General features: G+C 38.4%; 1 protein-coding gene across 1 annotated transcript in view; it reads left to right on the plus strand.

The window, feature by feature from the left end:
• The window catches only part of psmd1 (proteasome 26S subunit, non-ATPase 1), a 33,485-nt gene extending 13,881 nt beyond the window's left edge, over positions 1-19,604 (plus strand). Inside the window, exons 17-25 of the mRNA XM_037698052.1 lie at positions 3,015-3,129; positions 5,531-5,647; positions 6,523-6,625; positions 11,496-11,665; positions 13,992-14,084; positions 14,441-14,524; positions 15,309-15,488; positions 17,340-17,502; positions 19,453-19,604. Coding sequence (XP_037553980.1) covers positions 3,015-3,129; positions 5,531-5,647; positions 6,523-6,625; positions 11,496-11,665; positions 13,992-14,084; positions 14,441-14,524; positions 15,309-15,488; positions 17,340-17,486 — 1,009 coding nt within the window. The 3' untranslated portion in view covers positions 17,487-17,502; positions 19,453-19,604. The remainder of the gene's footprint in view (positions 1-3,014; positions 3,130-5,530; positions 5,648-6,522; positions 6,626-11,495; positions 11,666-13,991; positions 14,085-14,440; positions 14,525-15,308; positions 15,489-17,339; positions 17,503-19,452) is intronic.
• The last annotated feature ends 961 nt before the right edge of the window (positions 19,605-20,565 follow it).

Genomic DNA, 20,565 nt, shown 5'->3' on the forward strand with positions numbered 1-20,565 from the left:
GTTTAGAAAACAATGATTCTGTTCATACCTATGTGCTTTAATTTATCTACTTGATAGCAAGATGGTCATCATTACAAAGAGGATTTTTATGTCTTTCTTTGCCCTAATATGTAGAAAATCGTAGCTCACATATTTTGTTTAAAGTGTAAAGTTTTTCTCTATAAATAACAAGAATAACAAATCAACAAGAAAATATTCTAACTCCAGTTAATGTTCATAACAAAATTACAGGCAGAGTTGTGTATTTTATATAGAAGTATAAAATAAATGAATGTAACTGAGTAAATCAGAAACATCAATTGGATTTAGAAAATTGGAGGATTAATATTATTTTCTTACCTTTTTTCTCAAAGCTGTGTTAGCTTTTAAATACTTTTCTATCTGCTCAGTGCCTGGTTTTAGTCCTTCAAGGCTTAGTTGGGAAACGATGCAGCTCAACGCCCAGCGCTCTTCCTTTTGTAGGTAGAATCCTTAAAGTGTGACGTTTCTCACATAAGAATGTAACAGATGCCCCTAACTCTGTCTCAGCCTGAAGCCGTCCGTGACGTGGACATATTTCTTCCGCGTCTTGCCTTGCATCACCTAAACCGATCATAGGTTTAAAACTTTCGGATATTGTGGCCCCTCTGCCTCGCTCTCTCCCTCTGATCGGCTCTTTCACAGCCTGTAAGCGGCTCGCACGCCTCTCCCGTCTCTCTCTCTGTCTCACTCCCCGCTCCTCCTCCTCTTTTGTCTTGCAAGTCAGACTCTATACAAAACAGATGAACGTTTTCTTGCTGGACACATGCCAGTGGTTTGGGGAGGTAATTTCTCTCAACACAGCAGTCTCACTGTTTATATTTGCCACTCTCTGTTCTCTCCCCCATTTGAAACAAGTGACGGGTGCTTTCTGGGGAGAACCCTTTTGTGTGGTGGGTGTACTGCATGACTTTGTTTCTTTGTCCCTATTAAGTTCACCTTTTCAGGCTTAAAGAGTCAGACACGCACATGCACACACACACACACACACACACACACACAAAGTTTGCTTTTTAAAAAACAACTTTGGACTTTTTTGTTTTGTTTTTGCATCTTTAGTCTGACGTAAGATTATTAAATATGAAAGAAAGACTGTGTGTATTTTTACATTACATGCAATAGTATTAGCTACAGAAAAATATTTTTCTCAGTCTTTTCTGCAAAGTATTCTGCACTCCTAAGACTTATCTGTGACCATGTGTTCTCACTGTATTTCCTTGCTCGTTAACACCATTATTTCTTGTGCCTAATATTTGCAGTTGTGTGGAAGTTTGGACACATGTCTAAACAGTTAACATTTCATTGGCATAATAAACGTTTTTTGTAATATTTACTTATTACTTGAAGAATTATGATAACCCAGAGTATGATACTTTCCCTTTGTGATTCAATGCATTTTAAAATCAGTTAATTAGTGACCCAATATTGCCCAGATCCCTGTCGTCTTTGCTGTCTAATATTAACGTTGTCCAGGCGCTTTCATTATGTATTTGGATGAATGCTTGTAAAAGACACAAAGTAAGCTAATGTAATCGCCTCTCTTAAAGTAAAATGATCTCTTAAACTCTTCTTACAGCTGGGGTGTATTTAACCGGCCTTAATCACATTTCTTGAGGCAAAATGCTTCTGCATTGTCTGTATCTACTTTATAGTCTGGCTTTTTTCTTAAAAGTTGTGTTGCTTTTCATGTGTCTTGGGGCACTTTGAAACAAGAATAGGTCATTAGTAGCTTTATCAATCTCCGAACATAAAAAATAAAACTAATCTTTGCTAAAAGGATGTTTTCTTATTTCCAGTTTCACAGAATTATGAGATTTAGACCATCAACACAATGTTTAAGTTGAGATGAAAACATGCATATTTGCTTCACAAGTTTTAACTTTGACCAAAAGCTAATAATCACTACATAACAAGTACTTTTATTAGTTGGTTTTGAAAATATTTAAAACTTAATATATTTTGGAAGCTTGTATTTTTGTTATGAAGCTGACTTTTCTAAACCATTTTGCTTGGTTGAAACTTTGTTTAAATTAACAAATAGTACCTTTTATATTTTGATGGTAAAAGCCACAACCTTGACTCACTAACAAATCAAAAATTATGTGCAACGACTTTACACATAGGTCATTTTCCAAGTGTGAATTGACAAGGATCTGCTAGTGTCAACTTCATGATGGGGGAAATTAAACACCTCCTTGATCGCTCATTGATTTTAAGTGTGATCTTGCTTCCACATCCAGATGAGCCTGAACACACCCCTGAATTGATACACAAGGCTAAAAAAAAATTACAAACTATTTTATTTGTTATATATAATATTTTAATCATGAGCTGACAATTAGGTGTCAACTTTTATTTATATTTTAGATTCCTATGAATCCATCTGTGTAAGAATTATGTATGTGTTATACTGCTTTTGTGTACACAGAAATTAAACCAGAAAATTGTCAATTTTGTGGGACAGAATTAACCAAACACACTTATTCCGAGTATGAAATATATTTAGTTAGGGCTTGCAATGCTCAAAATGTTAAGACTTGTTTTTTTATTTTAGTTGCTGATACCCAACTTACTGATTCACAGTTATTTCGTTTTTTTTTTTTTTTTTGTTTGTTTTTTTTGTCAAGCAACCCAAACCTTTTAGTTTGGTCCAAAATCTTTAGATTATTTTTGTAATGGGCTCATTTTCAGATTCTGGCAGTTCTGGTGCTGTCAGCATTGCCTTTTACTAGTTAAATATGTCAAGTAGCACATTTGTTCACAAATTACATTAACCTCCAACATGCATTTTTTTTTCTAGGTTGAAGTTATTAAATAAGTATTTTGTTTTTCAGTTTTATTTGGATTCCTCTTTTATTTGACCCCTTAAGATGATAACTGCTTTTGACTTGAAAACATTTTGACTTATCACCTCTAGTTTTGACCAAGTTTACTCTGGTGCTGTCAGTAATGTGTCCTCTTGAATATTTATACATTTGTTTCCCTGGTGTCGGCAGGACTCCAGAGCAGTGTCCCAGTGTTGTGTCGCTTCTGTCGGAGAGCTACAACCCTCATGTGCGCTGTGGGGCTGCCATGGCTCTGGGCATCTGCTGTGCTGGGACAGGCAACAAGGTGAGAGCATCCTGGATCCTTTCTAAAGGTTTAATTTCTTCAAATCAAAACAGTCTTCTTCATCTTTTACCTTTTCTGGTGAGCTACTGTAAATAAAACTCAGCACAATTAAAATATAGGAAACATAATTCTAGCTTGGCCTGGAGTCAGTTCTGCAAAAGCTTTCTTTTTAACACCCTTTAACAACAAATTCAACATGGGCTTTGCTGTCCTCATTCAGCCTGTGTGCTTCCTTTTCCTCTTGGAACAACATGTGCGTCACTGATGATAAGATAACCTAAGCTAAATGAACTAAAGGCTCCTTTAAGCAGATATTTAATGGCTCATTTGTGTAAGTTATGGGATGGAAGGGGATGGACTTGAATAATCTTGCATAAGGTGTTGTGTGCTCTTATATTGTATACGCCTTGATTACTGCATTCATTAGATTTATAATAAATACATTATTTTACTCCAGAACATCTTTCTCTTTCACACTTTTCACAATACTCATAGGAAATAATTGTCTCCAGATCACAAAACAAGATTACTGAATAGACTATTTTACTTGTAATCCATTAGGATTTACTGTAATTGGTATTAATAGTCATCACTGAAGGAACTCGCATGTGAAAAGTTCATTGCAGATTAGTTGATACAGTGATCTAAGTTGGCACTCGGTCATTAAGCTTCACTTTGTCCTTGTATTTGAGTGTCATGAAGTCCATACAGGAGAGTTAGAAGGCAGATGTCGGAGGTTGTGCCAGCACCAGAGTTGTCCAGTTTTGTACGCTGAGCAGTTTGAAGTGGTACAGCCACAACGTGACTGGGGCTCATTGCACCTTAGGGTCATGAGCACCAAACTGAATAATTTACACCAGAACTGCTCCAATGCTGCACTGATTAGTTTATTTATTTTATTTCCCTGTTTTTTTCTTTTCTTCTTGTCTTTCCAGAGTAATACCTCTAGTACATCTGAAAATAGTGAGAGTAATGATGTGAAAAAAAAAAAAAAAACTGGCTCGCCGTTTTAAAAGGAGCACATTTCTTTACAACACCTTCGGTTTTTACTACATTTACTGGACTGGTGATCTTTTTCTCTTGTACGTTTAAAAGAAAGTGTAGCCAAAACAAAAGCTTTTTTTCTGACACTGTAAAAATAGATTATTTTATTTCAAATTGATTTAATAACATTTTGAGAAAAATAAAAAGGAAATGTTGTTCACCAGTAAATCAGTGTGGCTATTTCACACTGAAGACCAAACTGACTCAGATGTAACTTTTCATTGTTTCTTTTCACCGTCATATGATGCTGTTTTTAGAGGTGTGCTTAAATTTTTATTTTATTTTATTTTTTTAATTAACTGAGTTATGCTGTATTTCATTTATTTACATAAGCCTCACGCCAGTGTTTTCCAAGTTTTGAATTGAATAAAATTTACAGATCAGCGCATACTGAGACTGAAACTTGCTTATAAGCACAACATTGTAATAATAATGCAAATCTCTAGTCGGACAATAAATACCTCCAATTATCCCTCTCCTATTTAATCTGCAGGGACAGGATGTAGATCTGTGATGACTTTACACTTTATTATCCCAGAGCTTGGCTGTCTGAGCCAGCTGAGCTGTGAATACTGACGAAACTGTTCGTTTTACCTCCACTTTCATCACTGTAGTTTATTTTCTTTGCTCAGCAAGGCTGACGCCACTATCTGAGCCTGCTGGTGTCAGTTACTGCCATAAACTATTCAGGCAAAATAAAAGTTACAGTGATGGACTTTCTGCAGAAATGGGGAGCACAAAAATAAAAAGAAATAGATGATTCTTTCTCTTTCACTCCCCTAACAATGCTCATGGGAAATGAGTAATGGTTAACTCTGTTGTCCACAGCGACCAGATATGGCTGACACTAATGTCATTAATTTGCGTGGTCTGTTTGCCTCTGTTGATAATCACTTTTCCTGTATAAAACCAAACAGAAGTGCCACAGTTGCAGCAATCGTTTGTTCTAGAGGAGAAAAATGTAAAATATTTACAGTAAAAAATAGTTTGGTTACTGTTTAGGAAAATATAGCTTTCACTACAAGTCTGACAGAAAAACCCATCTGCACTGTTCTTCCATTTCAACAGTGTGTTAAAGAACTGACAGCGTATTTGTGATTAAAAGTGTTTTGTATAGGTTTTGTATTTTGTTACTATGCACGTCTAATTCAACTAATCCTTGAAGTTTGTTTTTCACAATAATGAAATTCAGTTTAATTTTACATCGAAGGGCAGTTTTGTTAATCGTGACAACATATTTTCATGCAGTCAGCTTCTTGGTTATAATTAGAACATGTGAATGTAGATGTACACTCCCCATATGGTTTTGGAAGTGTTCTAGGAAATGTTATAAAACTTGTGTATTCTCCTTTTGTAGGAGGCAATCAATCTGCTGGAGCCCATGACCAATGACCCGGTGAATTACGTGAGACAAGGCGCCCTTATTTCTTCAGCCCTCATTATGATCCAGCAGACTGAAGTTACCTGTCCTAAGGTAAGTCTAAAGCAAACTGGCTTTATTGTCTGTAGCCTGGTTCACATAGATTATCCAGACGTTTTAAGTATTTCTATAAAACCGCAGAATGTGAGCCAGTCTGAAAAACAACAAAAGTACAAAACATTGCTGTCCCGTTTTCTGTTTGTGTTTTTTTTTTTCTTCTGAAAAATGACAGTATGCTTCAGTGTTTTTTTTAAATAATCCCTAATGCCACTAAGACCAGGGTCTTTTATTGAGTAAACTACAAAAAGAAAGAAAAGAGGAAGACTTTACTAAAGGCAGAAAGCTTCATCCTTGTGTAGGCAGAAAACGTGTTGTTTGGGTCATGGCAGACTTGCAGAGTGACGAGTCCCAACACAACTGCATGCGCTCACCCTTAAAGCACCTTGCGCTTTGAAATCAATGATTAGAAAAGCCGAGACACATTTTCAAAAACTCCTCATCTGCTCACCAGCAGTTTCTAAAGCTGGTCGGTATGCAGGATTACACATTGTATTGCATCCATTACTTTTTTCCTCCAGCCTTTGTAGACTTCAGCGTCGGGTTTATAGTTTGATGTGATAAACTTGTCCAGTTGGTTAAATCAGTTCTAGCACAGTATTTGTTTAGTTTTATTGGACCAAGCAGTGCTAGGTGTTACATCACAGCCATGTCTGTGGCAGTGTTGATGTGGCTGTGGAATAAACATTCTGTTGGTTTTATGCTACTAAAAAAGTTTGTTTCAGTCTGTGATAGCAACATTTGCATCTTGACCTGTTCAGTTTACAGGCGTTTGTAAAGAGGTCATTGATGAAAATATTTAGGAAAGATATTTCTTCAGATGAAAATTTTTCTCCTTGATGATGTATTTTAAATATTCCCATTGTCTTTAGGTGAACCAGTTCAGACAGCTGTACGCAAAAGTGATCAACGACAAGCACGACGATGTTATGGCCAAGTTCGGCGCCATCCTGGCCCAGGGAATCCTCGATGCAGGTCAGTGTTCAAACAGAGCTGCTGCGGGTTTACCCCTGTCTGTCACTGAGGGAGAGATTAAACTGGGTGTGTGGTTGTGCATGCCCCATATGGCCTCACCCCTCAGGGGGAACAAAAAAGATCTGGGTTACTTAATTACATGGCGTAACGAGCAAACTGCCCCAAATGTTTTGTGGGTTTGTGGTTTTTGTGTGTATGTGTGTGACTAAATATGAGTTTATTTACACTCGTACAAACACAAAGCAACTCTTAGGCTGACCACCCCTGCATTCTGTCTCTGGAAGAGATCTTGCTAAGGTACATTAGTGCCTGGCGGTCCTACCTCAGCTGCTCTCCACCATATGGCCAGTTGGCCTCCACTTGGTGATTACTGTTTGTCTGATCGACTCTGTGTTTGTGGACACAAGTAAGCAGTCTGTGCAAGTGTGTGTTTGTGTGAGGTCCCAGAGAGCCGTTCGGCATCTCGTAGAGAGCTGCACATTCTCACACACGGTATATCAGAGTACGTTCACATGTATGCACAAACCCTTACTGTAGGCAGGAGCAGGAACCTGTTTTCTAACACTAAACCCGTGTGCTACGACTCAAATAAACTAGCAGTGTTAATACAAATACACAAGCAGGTGGTGCTGACTGAAGTTCTTTTAAATAAGACGAACTTTATTACTTCCACTACTGGAGGAAGTAAACTCTTTTGTACTTTATTTTATTTTCCCCCCCATCTACTCATGAAAGAAACTCATCTTGCACAAATTAAAGCTGAAACGTTGTAGCACTTCAACTCCATTTCTCCTCGCTCAGATTCCTGTTCACCACTGACCCACAACTGTACAATCATCTAAGTAGTCCTGCAGATGGCAGGACTCTGGTCTGAACTTTTAAGTCTGAGGTGAACGATGTGAATAAAATCTAGGAGCACACTCTCCTATAGTGCTTCAAATTGTGCAATAAACCAACTCTTGGTTTCAAACTGTGGTCTGTCTGTCAGGTTCTCTCTAATTCAGACAAGTGTAGTAATGTCTATTTTCAATTTCCTGAAACGGCAAATCTGGCTAAATTATGTTAAAACTCTGAAGTTGAAAGACAATAATTCTCACAGTTTTGCCTGTGTTGTCTAGAAGAAACTGAATATAATAAATTATCTAGACCAGGGCTGACCAGTCCTGGTCTTAGATGGTCATGATCATGCATGTTTTACTTGTTCCTGCTCTAACGCAGTCGTTCTCAAACTGGGGTCCCTGGACCCCTGTGGGTCTGCGAGCCGGTGCTTGGGTGTCCAAAACAACAACAAAATAAATTTTTTTACAAGCACGTAAATGTTTAACAACCTGTTAAATTACACCCAAATGCAGGAAATTGCATCTACTTTATTCAAAATCTTCTTGGGGAGGACGCCCAGACCCCCTATACCCGCCCGCTATTTGTGTTCTATCATCAGTCGGTTTACAAATGAAGCCCTGTCACTTGGTATGAGTACAGCTGTTATGATTCTGTTCAGGTTCATGTAAAGAGTTTTCTGTAATAGTTTGAAGTGGCAGTATTTATGTTTGGGATGTGAATAGGTAAAGCTTTGACGTGTTTTTTGATTGTTAATTTTCTCAAAACTGTAATTTTTGGAAGTTGAAATTAAAAGGTATGTTAATCAAGTGTGCTTGAATGAAAAATACCCCCTGTTTAAAAGTATAAAAAATTGTATTAACACTATTAAAGAACAGGTCGTAAGTATTTATGTTACACAAATATTTCCATTGCATTAAAGAGACAAATTGAAGAAAATTATTTAATAAGCATGAGTGTTATGAGTAGGTCCCTGAACCCAAAAGGTTTGGGTTTAACGCAGCTGATTTGAAATCAATTAACGGGCTTCTGCAGAACACAAATTCAACCTCCAGATCTGGACAATAACATATTTAACTGTTAACCTGGAAACAAATCTTAAGTTCTTGGATCAGAAGCAAATCTAGATAGGTTTTGGCTTTTGACTTGACAATGAATTTAAAGGGAATGTCCCATAAGTCTGGACTTCTGTTTGATTAAGGCGTCAGTCTTCCAAACTCTGGACATCAAAAACAGGACTTCCTGTTTTGTGCTCCAGCCATTGTTTGAATTTCGATCATTTTTAAAAGTTAACGAAAACGGAAATCGTTGTCAGAGAATAGCTGATTGCTTTGAAGTAGCGTTTGTGCAATTTGTGCAAACCAAAAAAAAAAATTATGGCATGGAAGGTTTTCTTCAGATATCATCCTACAGATATTATTTATTATTTATTTATTAACCTTTATTTAACCAGGCAAATCCCATGGAGATCACAGATCTCTTTTGCATGGGAGGCCTGGACCTGAAGGCAGCCTAACATGCATGTTTTTGATCTGTGGGAGGAAACCAGAGTACCTGGAGAAAACCATGCAAGCACGAGAAGAACATGCAAACTCCACACAGAAAGACCTCAAGTCCAACCGGGGATTGAACCCAGGACCTTCTTACTGTGAGGCAACAGTTGTACCCACTGAGCCGTCGTTCTGCCAAAGTTTGATATACATATATACAAATCATTGAAAATTCTCAGACTTTCGGAAAGAAAAAAAAGCTGCACACAAACAACTCTGAAGAACTTTCATTTTTTGAATCTTTGTTTTTTTAATGGTTGCAACATCCCCTCTAGAGTCCTGTAGCCCTTGTAGCTTCTCAGTTTTATGGTTCTTTTGTCTCACAGATGAAGCATTCTGATGACAGGACTTCTATAATCTGTGAAATCAGTGCAGTAAACTTGGACCTGAACCTTGATTACTGTTCTTCTTGTCTTCGAGTCAAACTCCAGCTCTCTGTGTTCCTCATGTTTTCACCACCGTGAACTGAACTGCAAATGATTCAAACACTTTCAGACACACTAGTCCTGTTGGGATGTCAGACATGCTCAAGCTCATGTCGTATAAATATTTAAGTATTCTGGTTCTTGCAGGTCGTTAGTTGAGTTTGAGGTGCAGGCTAATTGTATTTAATTTGACTGGCGGAAACGATTAGAGCCCAGTTTCATGATCACTGGTGCTCATTAGCAGGAAACGTCAGCCTTTAGCTCGTTCTGTTTCGCTCCCTGTATCAACGTCTTTTCTTTCTCGCCGCAACACGTTAAGCTTCAGACGCTCTCCTCGCTTAGGGATACAATTAATTATCTGTTTTTCTCACGTTTGTGTAGAAAAAGTCACTGTCATTTGTATGTTTTGGGTTTTGAGTTATTTTCCTTTCCAAACACAAACTGATTGTTGACATGGCCACACTACACCCCCGAAGGACCGCTGCAATCTCAGCGCCTTCCTTCAACAACTTCTTGAAATGAAAGTTGGCCCACCAAACTGAGAGCTGGCAAAAACAGTGGGTGGGTGTTTCTGAGGGGGGTGCTCATCAAGTGCACTCAGACCTTTAAGTAGTTTAAGAGACTTTCAAGCAGCCGGTTTTGGTGCAGTGAACAGACCTCGTTAGTCATTCTGGCCACCGTTCAATCTGTTTGGCTGGAAGGATTTCAACACCAGTTCAAATGTCAAGATAAGGCTCTTGTGTTTTAGTCATCACAGCGACCTCAGATCAAAGAGGGTCCAATGCAAGACGGCAGCAGATGATTTAATGGGTATTGTTTAGACAGAGTTCATTTTTAGTTGGACGAGCTGCGTTGCGTCCCTTGTGACATTTGATTTGTAGAGATGACATGTTCATCCTGATTACCTCCTTTCTTCTCTTCCTTCCACTCCCTTCTCTGTTTGTCCTGGACAAAGACATGCTGATGCTCTTTTTTTCATACTGGTGCAGCTTTGACATGTCATTAACCTTTTGATACATCATTGTCTTATCTTTTAGTGGAGGGCACTCTGACAAAAATAACCGCCCATGTTTTTATTTAGTAGGAAAATGTCTCATTTTCTGTTTTACAATGTTTGATCGTACAGAAATATGATAAATTAAATGCGAACTGAGTTTTTATGATTGACAAAATTATGCACTGAGTTTATATACACAAGATTTGGGGGGAAAAAAACACAGAAAACATAATATTCATGTACAACAATTACAGTCTCCAAAATAATTATAAGTTAAAATCCAGGTTTTACTTAAATCTTCAGTTTTATAAATTTAGATGCGTCAAAGTGAAGAAAATGTTAATAATAAATCTAATTTAAAAAAATTGCAGTTTCTTTTTTGATACTAAGATTTAGATAAAACAAAAAACATTAATGTTAAGCTTTAAAAGGTCAGTAAACGTTAAAATGGAATGTAAAATGTTATCACACTGCAATCAAAAAAGCAGCTGACCGCACCTCATGTTCGAGGTGAGTTATGAAGTTTCTGTGTTGCTGAGATGTAATTCTGATGAATGTGTCCTAATTTGTAAATTGAACTAAAGACACTGTATACAATGCATTCCTGGGTGTAGCTGACTGTCGGCACATCTCTGTAAATCATGACCCTAAAAATAAAAGAACAAACTGGTTGAAGCCAGCACACATCCACCTTTGGGTGGTGAACATCCTGGTGAGTTCCCGCATTATGGTCCCACTCCCTCTCTGATCATTTTCCAGAGGTTGTTTCACAAATGTGCTTTAGTCATTAATGTTCTTTTTAAAATAAAAGTGTCCTTTTTAACCGCTTACTCTACATTTGATTTTAGTATTTATTCATGTTTTGAAATTCTGTACATTAGAAATTAATGTATATAAGGTTTGCCAAGTGTGCAATCTCTCTCACTACTTTCAGTGTTGACTTTATTTATATGTTAAATGAGAAACTTCTCGTTTGTTTTTTTTGGTAAATAATAAAGCAAACAGTTTGAGTTGTGTTTGTGTCATACTGACACGAAACCTTTCTGCCTTCCCTCATCCAGGTGGACGCAACATGACCATCTCTCTACAATCCAGGACGGGTCACACTCACATGCCCTCAGTGGTCGGGCTGCTGGTCTTCACCCAGTTCTGGTTCTGGTTCCCCCTCTCACACTTCCTGTCACTTGCCTTCACACCAACGGCTATAATCGGCCTTAACAAAGACCTCAAGGTACTGAAGTCTCTTTTTCTGTCATTAGTGCCTCTGGGGGATTTTTTGCAATGAACCATCATTCATTGATACAAATAGATTTATCTTTGATTATTTGTTGTCTGTATTCAGTTTGGCTGATAAATGTGGCAGCAGATTTTGTCTTCAATGTTGCATTTGGTGCAGAGGATGTTTCTGCAGCAGCCTGTCTCTATAACAAAACTCTCCCTGCCTGGCCAAGTTTGGCCTCCTGCCACTTGCACAGTGGTGCCAAGGGATCAGTGTAACACATTGCAGTCCTAAACTGGCATTAGATGGGCTTTATCTCTTCTTTGCTACCTGAATCAGGAGCACATGACACCAAGGCCACTGACGCACTTTTATGAACTGTGTGTGCTCAGATTAACAAAGATACACACCCTGTAAAAAAAACTCCAGGCTCACTGCATCGTGGCGAGGTTTATTTATTGAGCTGCGCGGCAAGGGCTGCACTTGACTTGGCATCTCAAAATTGGACTCCTTTTTTTAAAATCTAAAGAGGTGTTATAGTTTAACTCTTGGACTTTGCCATAAAAACTGTTCCATCAGAATTGAAACAACAGAACCGTGAGTTATTGGAAAGTACGCGCTCCTGGTCATACTGCAGCGGTGCTCTGCTGGAGGCTGTTAAATCATCTAGTTTCAGCGAACTGTTGTAATATGAAGGCTTACACTAAACAGGAGACACCTGATTCTGCAGTGACTGCACATCTTCTTTAATGTTTGTCTTGGCAGCGTTGACAAAACAGTTCTTCAATTTTTACAGAAGCTTAGTTGTGCTGTGATGTATGGGAGGGGTGAAAATGCACAACTGGTCAGCCAGTCAATTGTAAGGTAGTTAAAAAATAAAAATAAAAGTGAAGTAAACACACAGACTCGAGAACTATTCCTCCTAGAAAATGTGCTGCTGTTTTTTGTTGCGTGTTTGAAGCAATAAAAAAACTTTTGTCTAAACTTATTTGTGTTAACCTCACAGTTTACCACAGATTCTAACTTCTGAAAATGTATGCACAAATTAAAGGTATGAATCTTGTTGACACTTCAAATTTTGTTTTTCTACATTTGACCCAAAGCTCTCCTGTCGTCTTGTTTCCAAGCTGAACTGAGCATCCAAGTGTGATGAGACTTTACAGATCAGTGAAAGAGGCAACAGGAGGGATAACGCAACAAAACTGAATAAAACATTAGAACAGCAAAAGCACCAAAAGTTGGTTTTAAATGAAACAAAGAAATATAATTTTTACATTTAAATAAATAAAACACCTTTACCATTAGAAGCTCTGTTTGATTAGTCTGTAAACACTATTTTGATGGAAATGTAAATACAGTAGTCCCTTGATACTTCGTGGTTCGACTTTCGCGGATTCACTCTTTCACAGGTTTTCAATGTAAGATTGTACACAACACACGATTGGCTGATTGATGGAAGGTGACCAACCAGAGCATTGTGCTGAAGTGCGGATCAGGAGCACCAGGACATTTCCCGGTGGCCTGGCCCACTCTCTGAGCAGTAGCAGTGGGGGAAGGACTGACCCCCCCTCCCGCCCCTTCTCTTTCTGAGGCTGTCTGTCACAGAGGAGCAGAGACGCTCTACTGTGACAGACAGTCTCAGAAAGAGAAAAGCAAGCGGGGGGGGCTGTCTTTCCCCATTGCTACTGCAGGAGCTTCAGTGAGACACCTGAGTGACCGGCATGGATTGTTTATTTAAAATAATCAAGCACGACCCAAACTGAGCCTTTCATCCAGCCCCTGGCGATCACTGAGCAGGCCAGGCCACCGGGAAATGTCCCGGTTCTCCCGATGGCCAGTCCGGCTCGGATTGGCTCAGTAACCGCAGCATCAGCCTGTCTGCTCTCTTTCGATGTGCTTTTTTAGAGCATTTAGAGTTTAGAACATTGTTAAGAACATTGCAAAGTGTGGGAAGGGTTTATAAAGCCTTAAATATGTATATAAATACTAAAATAAATATAATATCCCTACTTTGCGGATTTTCACCTATCGATGGGGTGTCTGGAATGTAACCCCCACAAGAAGTGATGGACTACTGTATTTTAAAACATCTTTTTAGTCTTTAGACAGTAGGGACTCAGCTGTATTCATCAAATTTATTGAAAATCCAACAGATGCGGAAATAAGCCACTTCTCACAAAAGTAAAAATATTGTAGAGCTCAGGAAATTTGATATTTCCTAAAACGTGCCTTTGATGTGTCTAAAAACCACCACAAAAACAACATAAGTTGGTTTGACTCACATAAACCTACAAAACACTTCTATAAAAGATGTTTTTCTTCTTGTCTTTCTCTTCAGATGCCCAAGGTGCTGTACCGCTCCAACTGTAAGCCCTCCACCTTCGCCTACCCACCAGCGCTGGAGGTTCCCAAAGAGAAGGAGAAGGAGAAGGTGAGAACCGAGGCGCCACAACACATCCGCTTGTTTTGCTTCTCTTCTTCTAATATTATTAACCCAGGACAGCTGATCTTGCCTCATATTGATTAGTGAACGATTTTAAACACAGCTTGTTAGACTCTTCATCTTTCTGCCCTGCATGTTTATTATTTTAGCATCTCTGCCCTGTTTTTCTCCGTTTCAAAGTTTGATCTAATTGTAGAGAATGTAACAGCAGATGTTTATCTTGTGGCTCACTGGCTTTTTGTACATTTAAAGCCATGTTTGTAAAACAGTAATTGTCTCTGGTGTTGTCTTACATTATGGAAACGACTCGTCTCTTTCTCTCTCTCCATCTGTCTGCATGGCAGGTATCTACTGCCGTTCTCTCCATCACTGCCAAGGCCAAGAAGAAGGAGAAGGAAAAGAAAGAAAAGGAGGAGAAGATGGAAGTGGTAAGTGGAAAACGCTTCCTCTGAACTCCTTCACCTCCACCACACGGACAGATTTGTGTATCGTTTATATTTTTATGAAGCACAAGTAATTCACAAAAAGATATTTTAACCTTAGCAGTTTAGTGTTTTTGGACCCTGTATTTGTATTTAAAGGATTTACACAGAGGTGTTACAGTTGTAGTGTGAGGTATGTTGTTATTATCTGCAGTTTATTATATGGCGATGACCTTTGCTACTCTGAATCTGTTGGCTCAAGTAGACCTCAGAAGAAGCTGCTTGTTGTCTGCAGTTGGTTTATTTCACTTTATTTGCTGCTATAACTCTTTATTACACCCTTTACTGAACATCCTGAAATGGCAATTTTTAATAGTATCTGAAGCATGCACCCAGTTATCCACTCGCTGAAGCTCTTTGCCACCTGACACACTTCTGCATTTTTTTGTTCTGTCTTTCTGCTCATACACACCCAGTATTCACAGAACAGAGATGGAAAATACTGAGACATGGCTGGAAACATCTGGCCTGCTCACAGCTGAGGCTTTATATTTTTTACATAATCTGTTGAACTGGTGTTTAAAGGAACGCCATCTCAATAAAACTGGGGTCAGATGGTTCAAAGTTGTCTGGCGGGATGAAAGTTTTCCTATTTCTTGTCTGAGTGCTCATTCTGCATTTTAAAAATACATATGTTCAAGAAGAATCATCAAGACCTACAAAATAAATGCATATAGTGGGAAATAATTGTTGCTGTTTGATGCAGGGAGTTCTAATTTTCTTTCTATAGGAAGTTCAGGAGGGCGAGAAGGAGAAGAAGGATGAAGAGAAGGAGAAGGAGAAGGAGAAAGAGAAGAAGAAAGAGGCAGAGCCAAACTTCCAGTTCTTGGAGAACCCGGCCAGAGCGATGCCGGCTCAGCTCAAAGTCCTGATAATGCCGGAGTCCTGCCGCTACCAGCCCTTCAAACCGGTAACAGCCTCAGAATTTTTGTGAACAACTGAAGACTAGAGAAACTGCATTTCCTGCGAAAATACAGTGTGAATGCTTATTGCTGAAGAACAGCTGAATTTCAGTAAAAACATGCTGAAATCTAGCTGAAATGGAAGAACAAGCCTAAATAAGTAGAAGAAAACAGACAGAACACATTTGCTGAATTTGGTTGAAATAATCAGAAATGAGCACAAATTTGAGTAAATTAGCTAACAGGCTGAAATTGGCAAAAACAAAAAAAGCAGAAAGAAGGTTAAACTACCAGAAGGAAGTGGAGAGAGCACAAATGTGCTCAATTAGGCTGAAAGAAGCAGAAATGAGAATAAGTGGAGATGATCTGAAAAAAGCAGAAATTTACAAAAAAAATCAGCTGTGTAGTAGCTAAAAAAGCTGAAAGAAGCTTAAAATTACCAGAAGGAAGTGGAGAGAGCACATTTTTGCTGAATTAGGCTTAAAAAAGTAAAAATGAGAGCAAAACATGTAGAATTGGCTGAAAAAAAATCCAAAATTAGCATAAACACAGCTAAATAGTAGCTGAAATAGCCAAAATAGCTGAAACACAAATAAGCTGAAAGGAGCATAACAAGCTGAAATTTGCAGAAAGAAGTTAGAAAAAGAACGAACATGTTGTAGTTTGCAGAATAACGCAGAAATTAGCACAAAACAGCTGAAAGTAGCTGAAAAAATGTTTAAATTGGTATAAGGTAGTTGAAAGAAACTGAACCAGAACAAAATGTGAAAGGAGCAGTCAAAGGTTGTAAACAGATGTAAAGATATGAAGGATGTAAAATGAGCTCAATTAATTTTATATGAGGAAAAAATGGCAGAAAAGGCTAAATATTTCAAAAGGCTAAAGTTGCACCAATACCAAAAGTCCTAGCACACTTCTCCTGCAAGAGCTGAATGTTTTGATGTATGATTTGTTGAAATGGTGCAAAAATTGTGGAATAAGAAATAATGCTGAAAAACGTACGGAGTAGGGATAGTAACTATAAGGAAGAAATATAAACAGAATCACAATAGTACTATTAAGTATATAGTATAAGTATATAGTATCACTATGAAGCTCTTTATTAAAAGGATCTGAGTGATCTACAAAGTTATTTATAGTTGAAAGACCTCAGAATGTGACATCTAAATCTAAGTAATTATACTAACATGTCGAGTAATAAAATATAGCAGTGTAAAGTATCTCAGAGAGGAGTGTTTCCCCTTAAATAAATCCTTCACGTCAGGGTCCAGCTTGTTGGTTGATGTTGGCCGTTGTTTGGTACCTAAAAGTTCCCTCTCCAAGCCTATAAAGAGCACGGCCCGGCGGTCCTGCTGTAAATGTTGACAGTTCTCTGCAGTAAATGGAAAGACCACGAGCAGTCACCCAATAAGCTCTCGCTTCAGCCCCGTTAAGAGGAAGTTCTGTTTGATTTCTGTGTCCAGCAGGCAAAGCACAGAGTATTGTATTGTACGGTGTTCTATATCAAGTGCCAAAATGTGTCTTAGCTTGTCTAAAGTTTGGTAACGCTGCCTTCCTTTTAAGGGTTTGTTTTTTTATTCCAAGGCAGGTTTAGGAAGTGGAGTTTTTACAGACTTATCCTGAAATCTGTTCAGTGTAAGGACATTTATTAAAGACATCTTTTGTGGAGATTATGAGATTTCCTGTTTTGCTCAGTAATGTTTTTCTGCATCTTTATTTTTTCTTTAAAGTTCTCATCAAACTGGCTCCGAGCTTCACAGTGTTTGAAACATTTGAAAAAGCCCTAATGAAACTCTGATGTTGGCATAAAAACATCACGGAGCTTTAAACTTCATCTGCTTCTCCCTGTCTGTCACCAGCTGCACACAGGCGGGATCATCATCCTAAAAGACACCAGTGAAGAGGAGGAGGAGCTGGTGGAGCCCGTCTCAGCCCACGGGCCCAAAATAGAGGAAGAAGAGCAGGAGCCTGAGCCCCCCGAGCCTTTCAAGTACATTGATGAGTAGAAATATCGCAGCCAAGGTAAGTTTGCTCCCATCATTACTGATCCTGAAACATCTGCATGTGTTCATCACATTGGTCTCTTCTTATTTTGGTACCAACTGTTTGTGTCTTTAATAAATCCCACACAGCTTTTTAAATTACTTGCTCAACTCTGAAAGTTTGATGAATTATCAAAGCAGGTCTAAATTTCTGTCCTACAAGTTTTGTTTTTAAGAAACAGGGCTCACATTAGTTTAGCTGCTAGCAAATACAGAGAAGTTTGGTTATATAGAGCTGCTCACGGTGTGGAAGTACTGTTGGGGTTATATATAATCCTCTTACTGATCTACAGACAGCCTTCTGGCTTTAAAAACTTCCACACTTGTCAGGATCTTGTCATAGGAAGTTGTGTGTTGTGATAAAGCACAACGCAGCGTCTGCTGCTGCCTGACCACGTTTCACCAGCCAGCGCCTGAGGAATGTAAACATGGCTGCCGGCTCACATCACCAACGCTGAGCATCTAATGATGCCGGGATGTTTTGTTATGTTAGTGTTGGACCGGCCACTGCCTGCCTCCTGTGGAGGAGTGCACCGCTGCATGTGATGAGACCGATGAGGTGTTGATGACCAAATTAGGCCCTCTGTGAATACTATGTCATTTCATTATGAGGCTCAAGTGCAGTGTGACAGAATAAACACTGTCAGGATTACTTCATATGTTTGGTTTGGATGTTACAGGCAGCTCAAGAGCCAAAGAGGTTACAGTGGGTCCGATTTTAACAGGTTTGATCCCAGAGCACGAGTGTTCAGTGACTGTTCCAGTGTGCTATGTCCTGATTGTCTTTAACTGGCCTGTTAGTGTTTTAGTGAGAGTTATTAAAGGGTTACACGCAGTGCTTACTGGTAGTTTGTAAACCAAACTATATCCCACAAAAAATTTGAACAAAGTAGTTGCCATTTCCTGCATTCTTGTTTATTTTAATGGGTTGTTTTGTAAACACTTGATTCAATCATTATTTTAGAGAGCAACAAGAAGTAGCCTGACCAACAGCTCTCCTTGTGTGAATAGAGCATGCTCCGCTTCTCTCAAGCATCCTCGCTCCTGCTCCAGTGTCTTTATTGCCACTGCCTTCATGTGCTTCAATTCTCCGTTGTTTAGTTGTACAATCAGAAGACTTCTTTTTAAAATGAAAGTAAATTGGACGATCTTTTTGACATTTTGATCGCTGTTATTTTGACAAATTGGCGCCGTTGTTTTGATACGTGATGCATGCCACGTGATTACCCATCAAACCTTTCGTATTTTTAATAAATAATCAACATTTTATTAATGACACACTTAAACTTTAAAACTGATCCGCAATTTAGTCGTGCTGTTTAATTATATTTGTGTGTTTTTAATTAAATAGCCCATGACTGAACTTTTAGGGGCAGAGATTTTTTTATGGGTGAAGTGGAAATGCTTACTTGGAGGGGCAGCTCTCTTGTAATATTAAGAAGCTCATAAGTGGCTGTTATGTTTAAAATTAGTGTTTTATTTTCAGATTACATTACAATGGGATTTACCTGTTTAAATAAAGGTTGAATGAAAAAAAATTATTCATTCAAGCGAGTCAAATTTGTTCATAACTTTATTATTAGGTTACCAAATCCATGCAAACAGTTACCGGAACGCACCCTGTCAAAATAAAAGAGTTCCTGGATCCTGTTCCAGCAGGATCTGTCTCAAATTAAACCCTGCTTACAGTTTTTTTAAAAGAATTACTTGATTAGAATAAAAGCAATAGACAAATAGTTTTTTTTATTTTTAATGTGGATGAACTTCAACCTCCCCCTTCAGATCAGGATGTAGTAGTTTTTGTTCGTAGTTTAAAAAAAAAACTGATGATTTTGTTTTAAAACTGGAAACCTTTATTTTATCATATTTACCTTTTTTAAGTAGCTGCTTTAGTTGTGCTTTTATTGTTTGTTTTTTCTTCTCTCCGCAGGTATGAGACGACGTGAGACTTCAATATTTTGATCCTGTATCCATCAGATTCCTGCTTCACTTCTTTTTACGCGTTTCTTTTCTGTTTTTGCCACACGAGGAATGTGTTTCTTTCTCAGTGTTAAATTTTTCGTTCAATAATAATAAAAAAAACATCCATATTGGAGACTGGAGTGTTTATTTTACCAGCCGTGGGTTGTTCTATCCTCGAACAATTTATCTGGTTTACATTTTTATCTTTCAGCAGCAGCTGCAGAGGTCTAGCAGCTCCGGGTGGGTCGAGGAGCGGGTGTCCAAACTAACGGTCAAACTTGAGTGAGACTAAAGTATGAGATCTGTTGGGGGTGGGGGGGGGCAGGAGGAGGACAAACTCCGCTAACAGCACGTCTAATAGCATCACTATTCTAGAGTTAAACTTGTGTTTAGAGATTGTAAAAACATTATTTCTTTAGAACTTGCTTTGTCTCTATTTTAAACCGTGCAGATGTCCAGTTTGGTCACCGACACTTTAAGAAGTGAACAGAATTTCCTCTTAAATCCTCTACAGGAGAGAACAAAGATAATTAGCGGATGTGATGGTACAACCGGCTGGAGATGAGTCACTTCTTCTCATCGACACCGAAGCTGTAAGTGGAGTGTCTTTACAATCAGAGATCTTTCCCTGAAACTTGACTTTCACTCGTGGAATGAATGAGCGCACAAAGATGAGACAAAGTTTTAGCATCGACTGTGTCTTGAAATCACAGAGAAGCTCTTAAAACTATCCGGTTTAACCCACGACTGACCGGATTAAGATCCATTTAGAAAATCACTTGTTTATTTTAGTGAACATTTGACACAACGAACTGTCACCAGGTCTCTCTTGTCAATGAGTCCTCGTGGCTCAGTGGGACTAACCTGTTTAAATAAAGGTTGAATGAATCACGTTAGAATGCAAATGAAAGTTTGTTTCTAAATTTCAGGAGCAAAAACGTTTTCAAAAAGGACTCCGCTCCTGCTTAGAGGAAATTGTCTTCAATATCTGCATAGTTTACAATGCAAAAGCCTAATTAGTTTTCTTGAGCAGTACTTTGTGTAGATAAGGATTTTTATAATCATTTGCAAAAATCCTTCA

Source organism: Nematolebias whitei, chromosome 3, assembly GCF_014905685.2.
Source record: "Nematolebias whitei isolate Nwh7 chromosome 3, NemWhi1, whole genome shotgun sequence".
Lineage (NCBI taxonomy): Eukaryota > Metazoa > Chordata > Actinopteri > Cyprinodontiformes > Rivulidae > Nematolebias > Nematolebias whitei.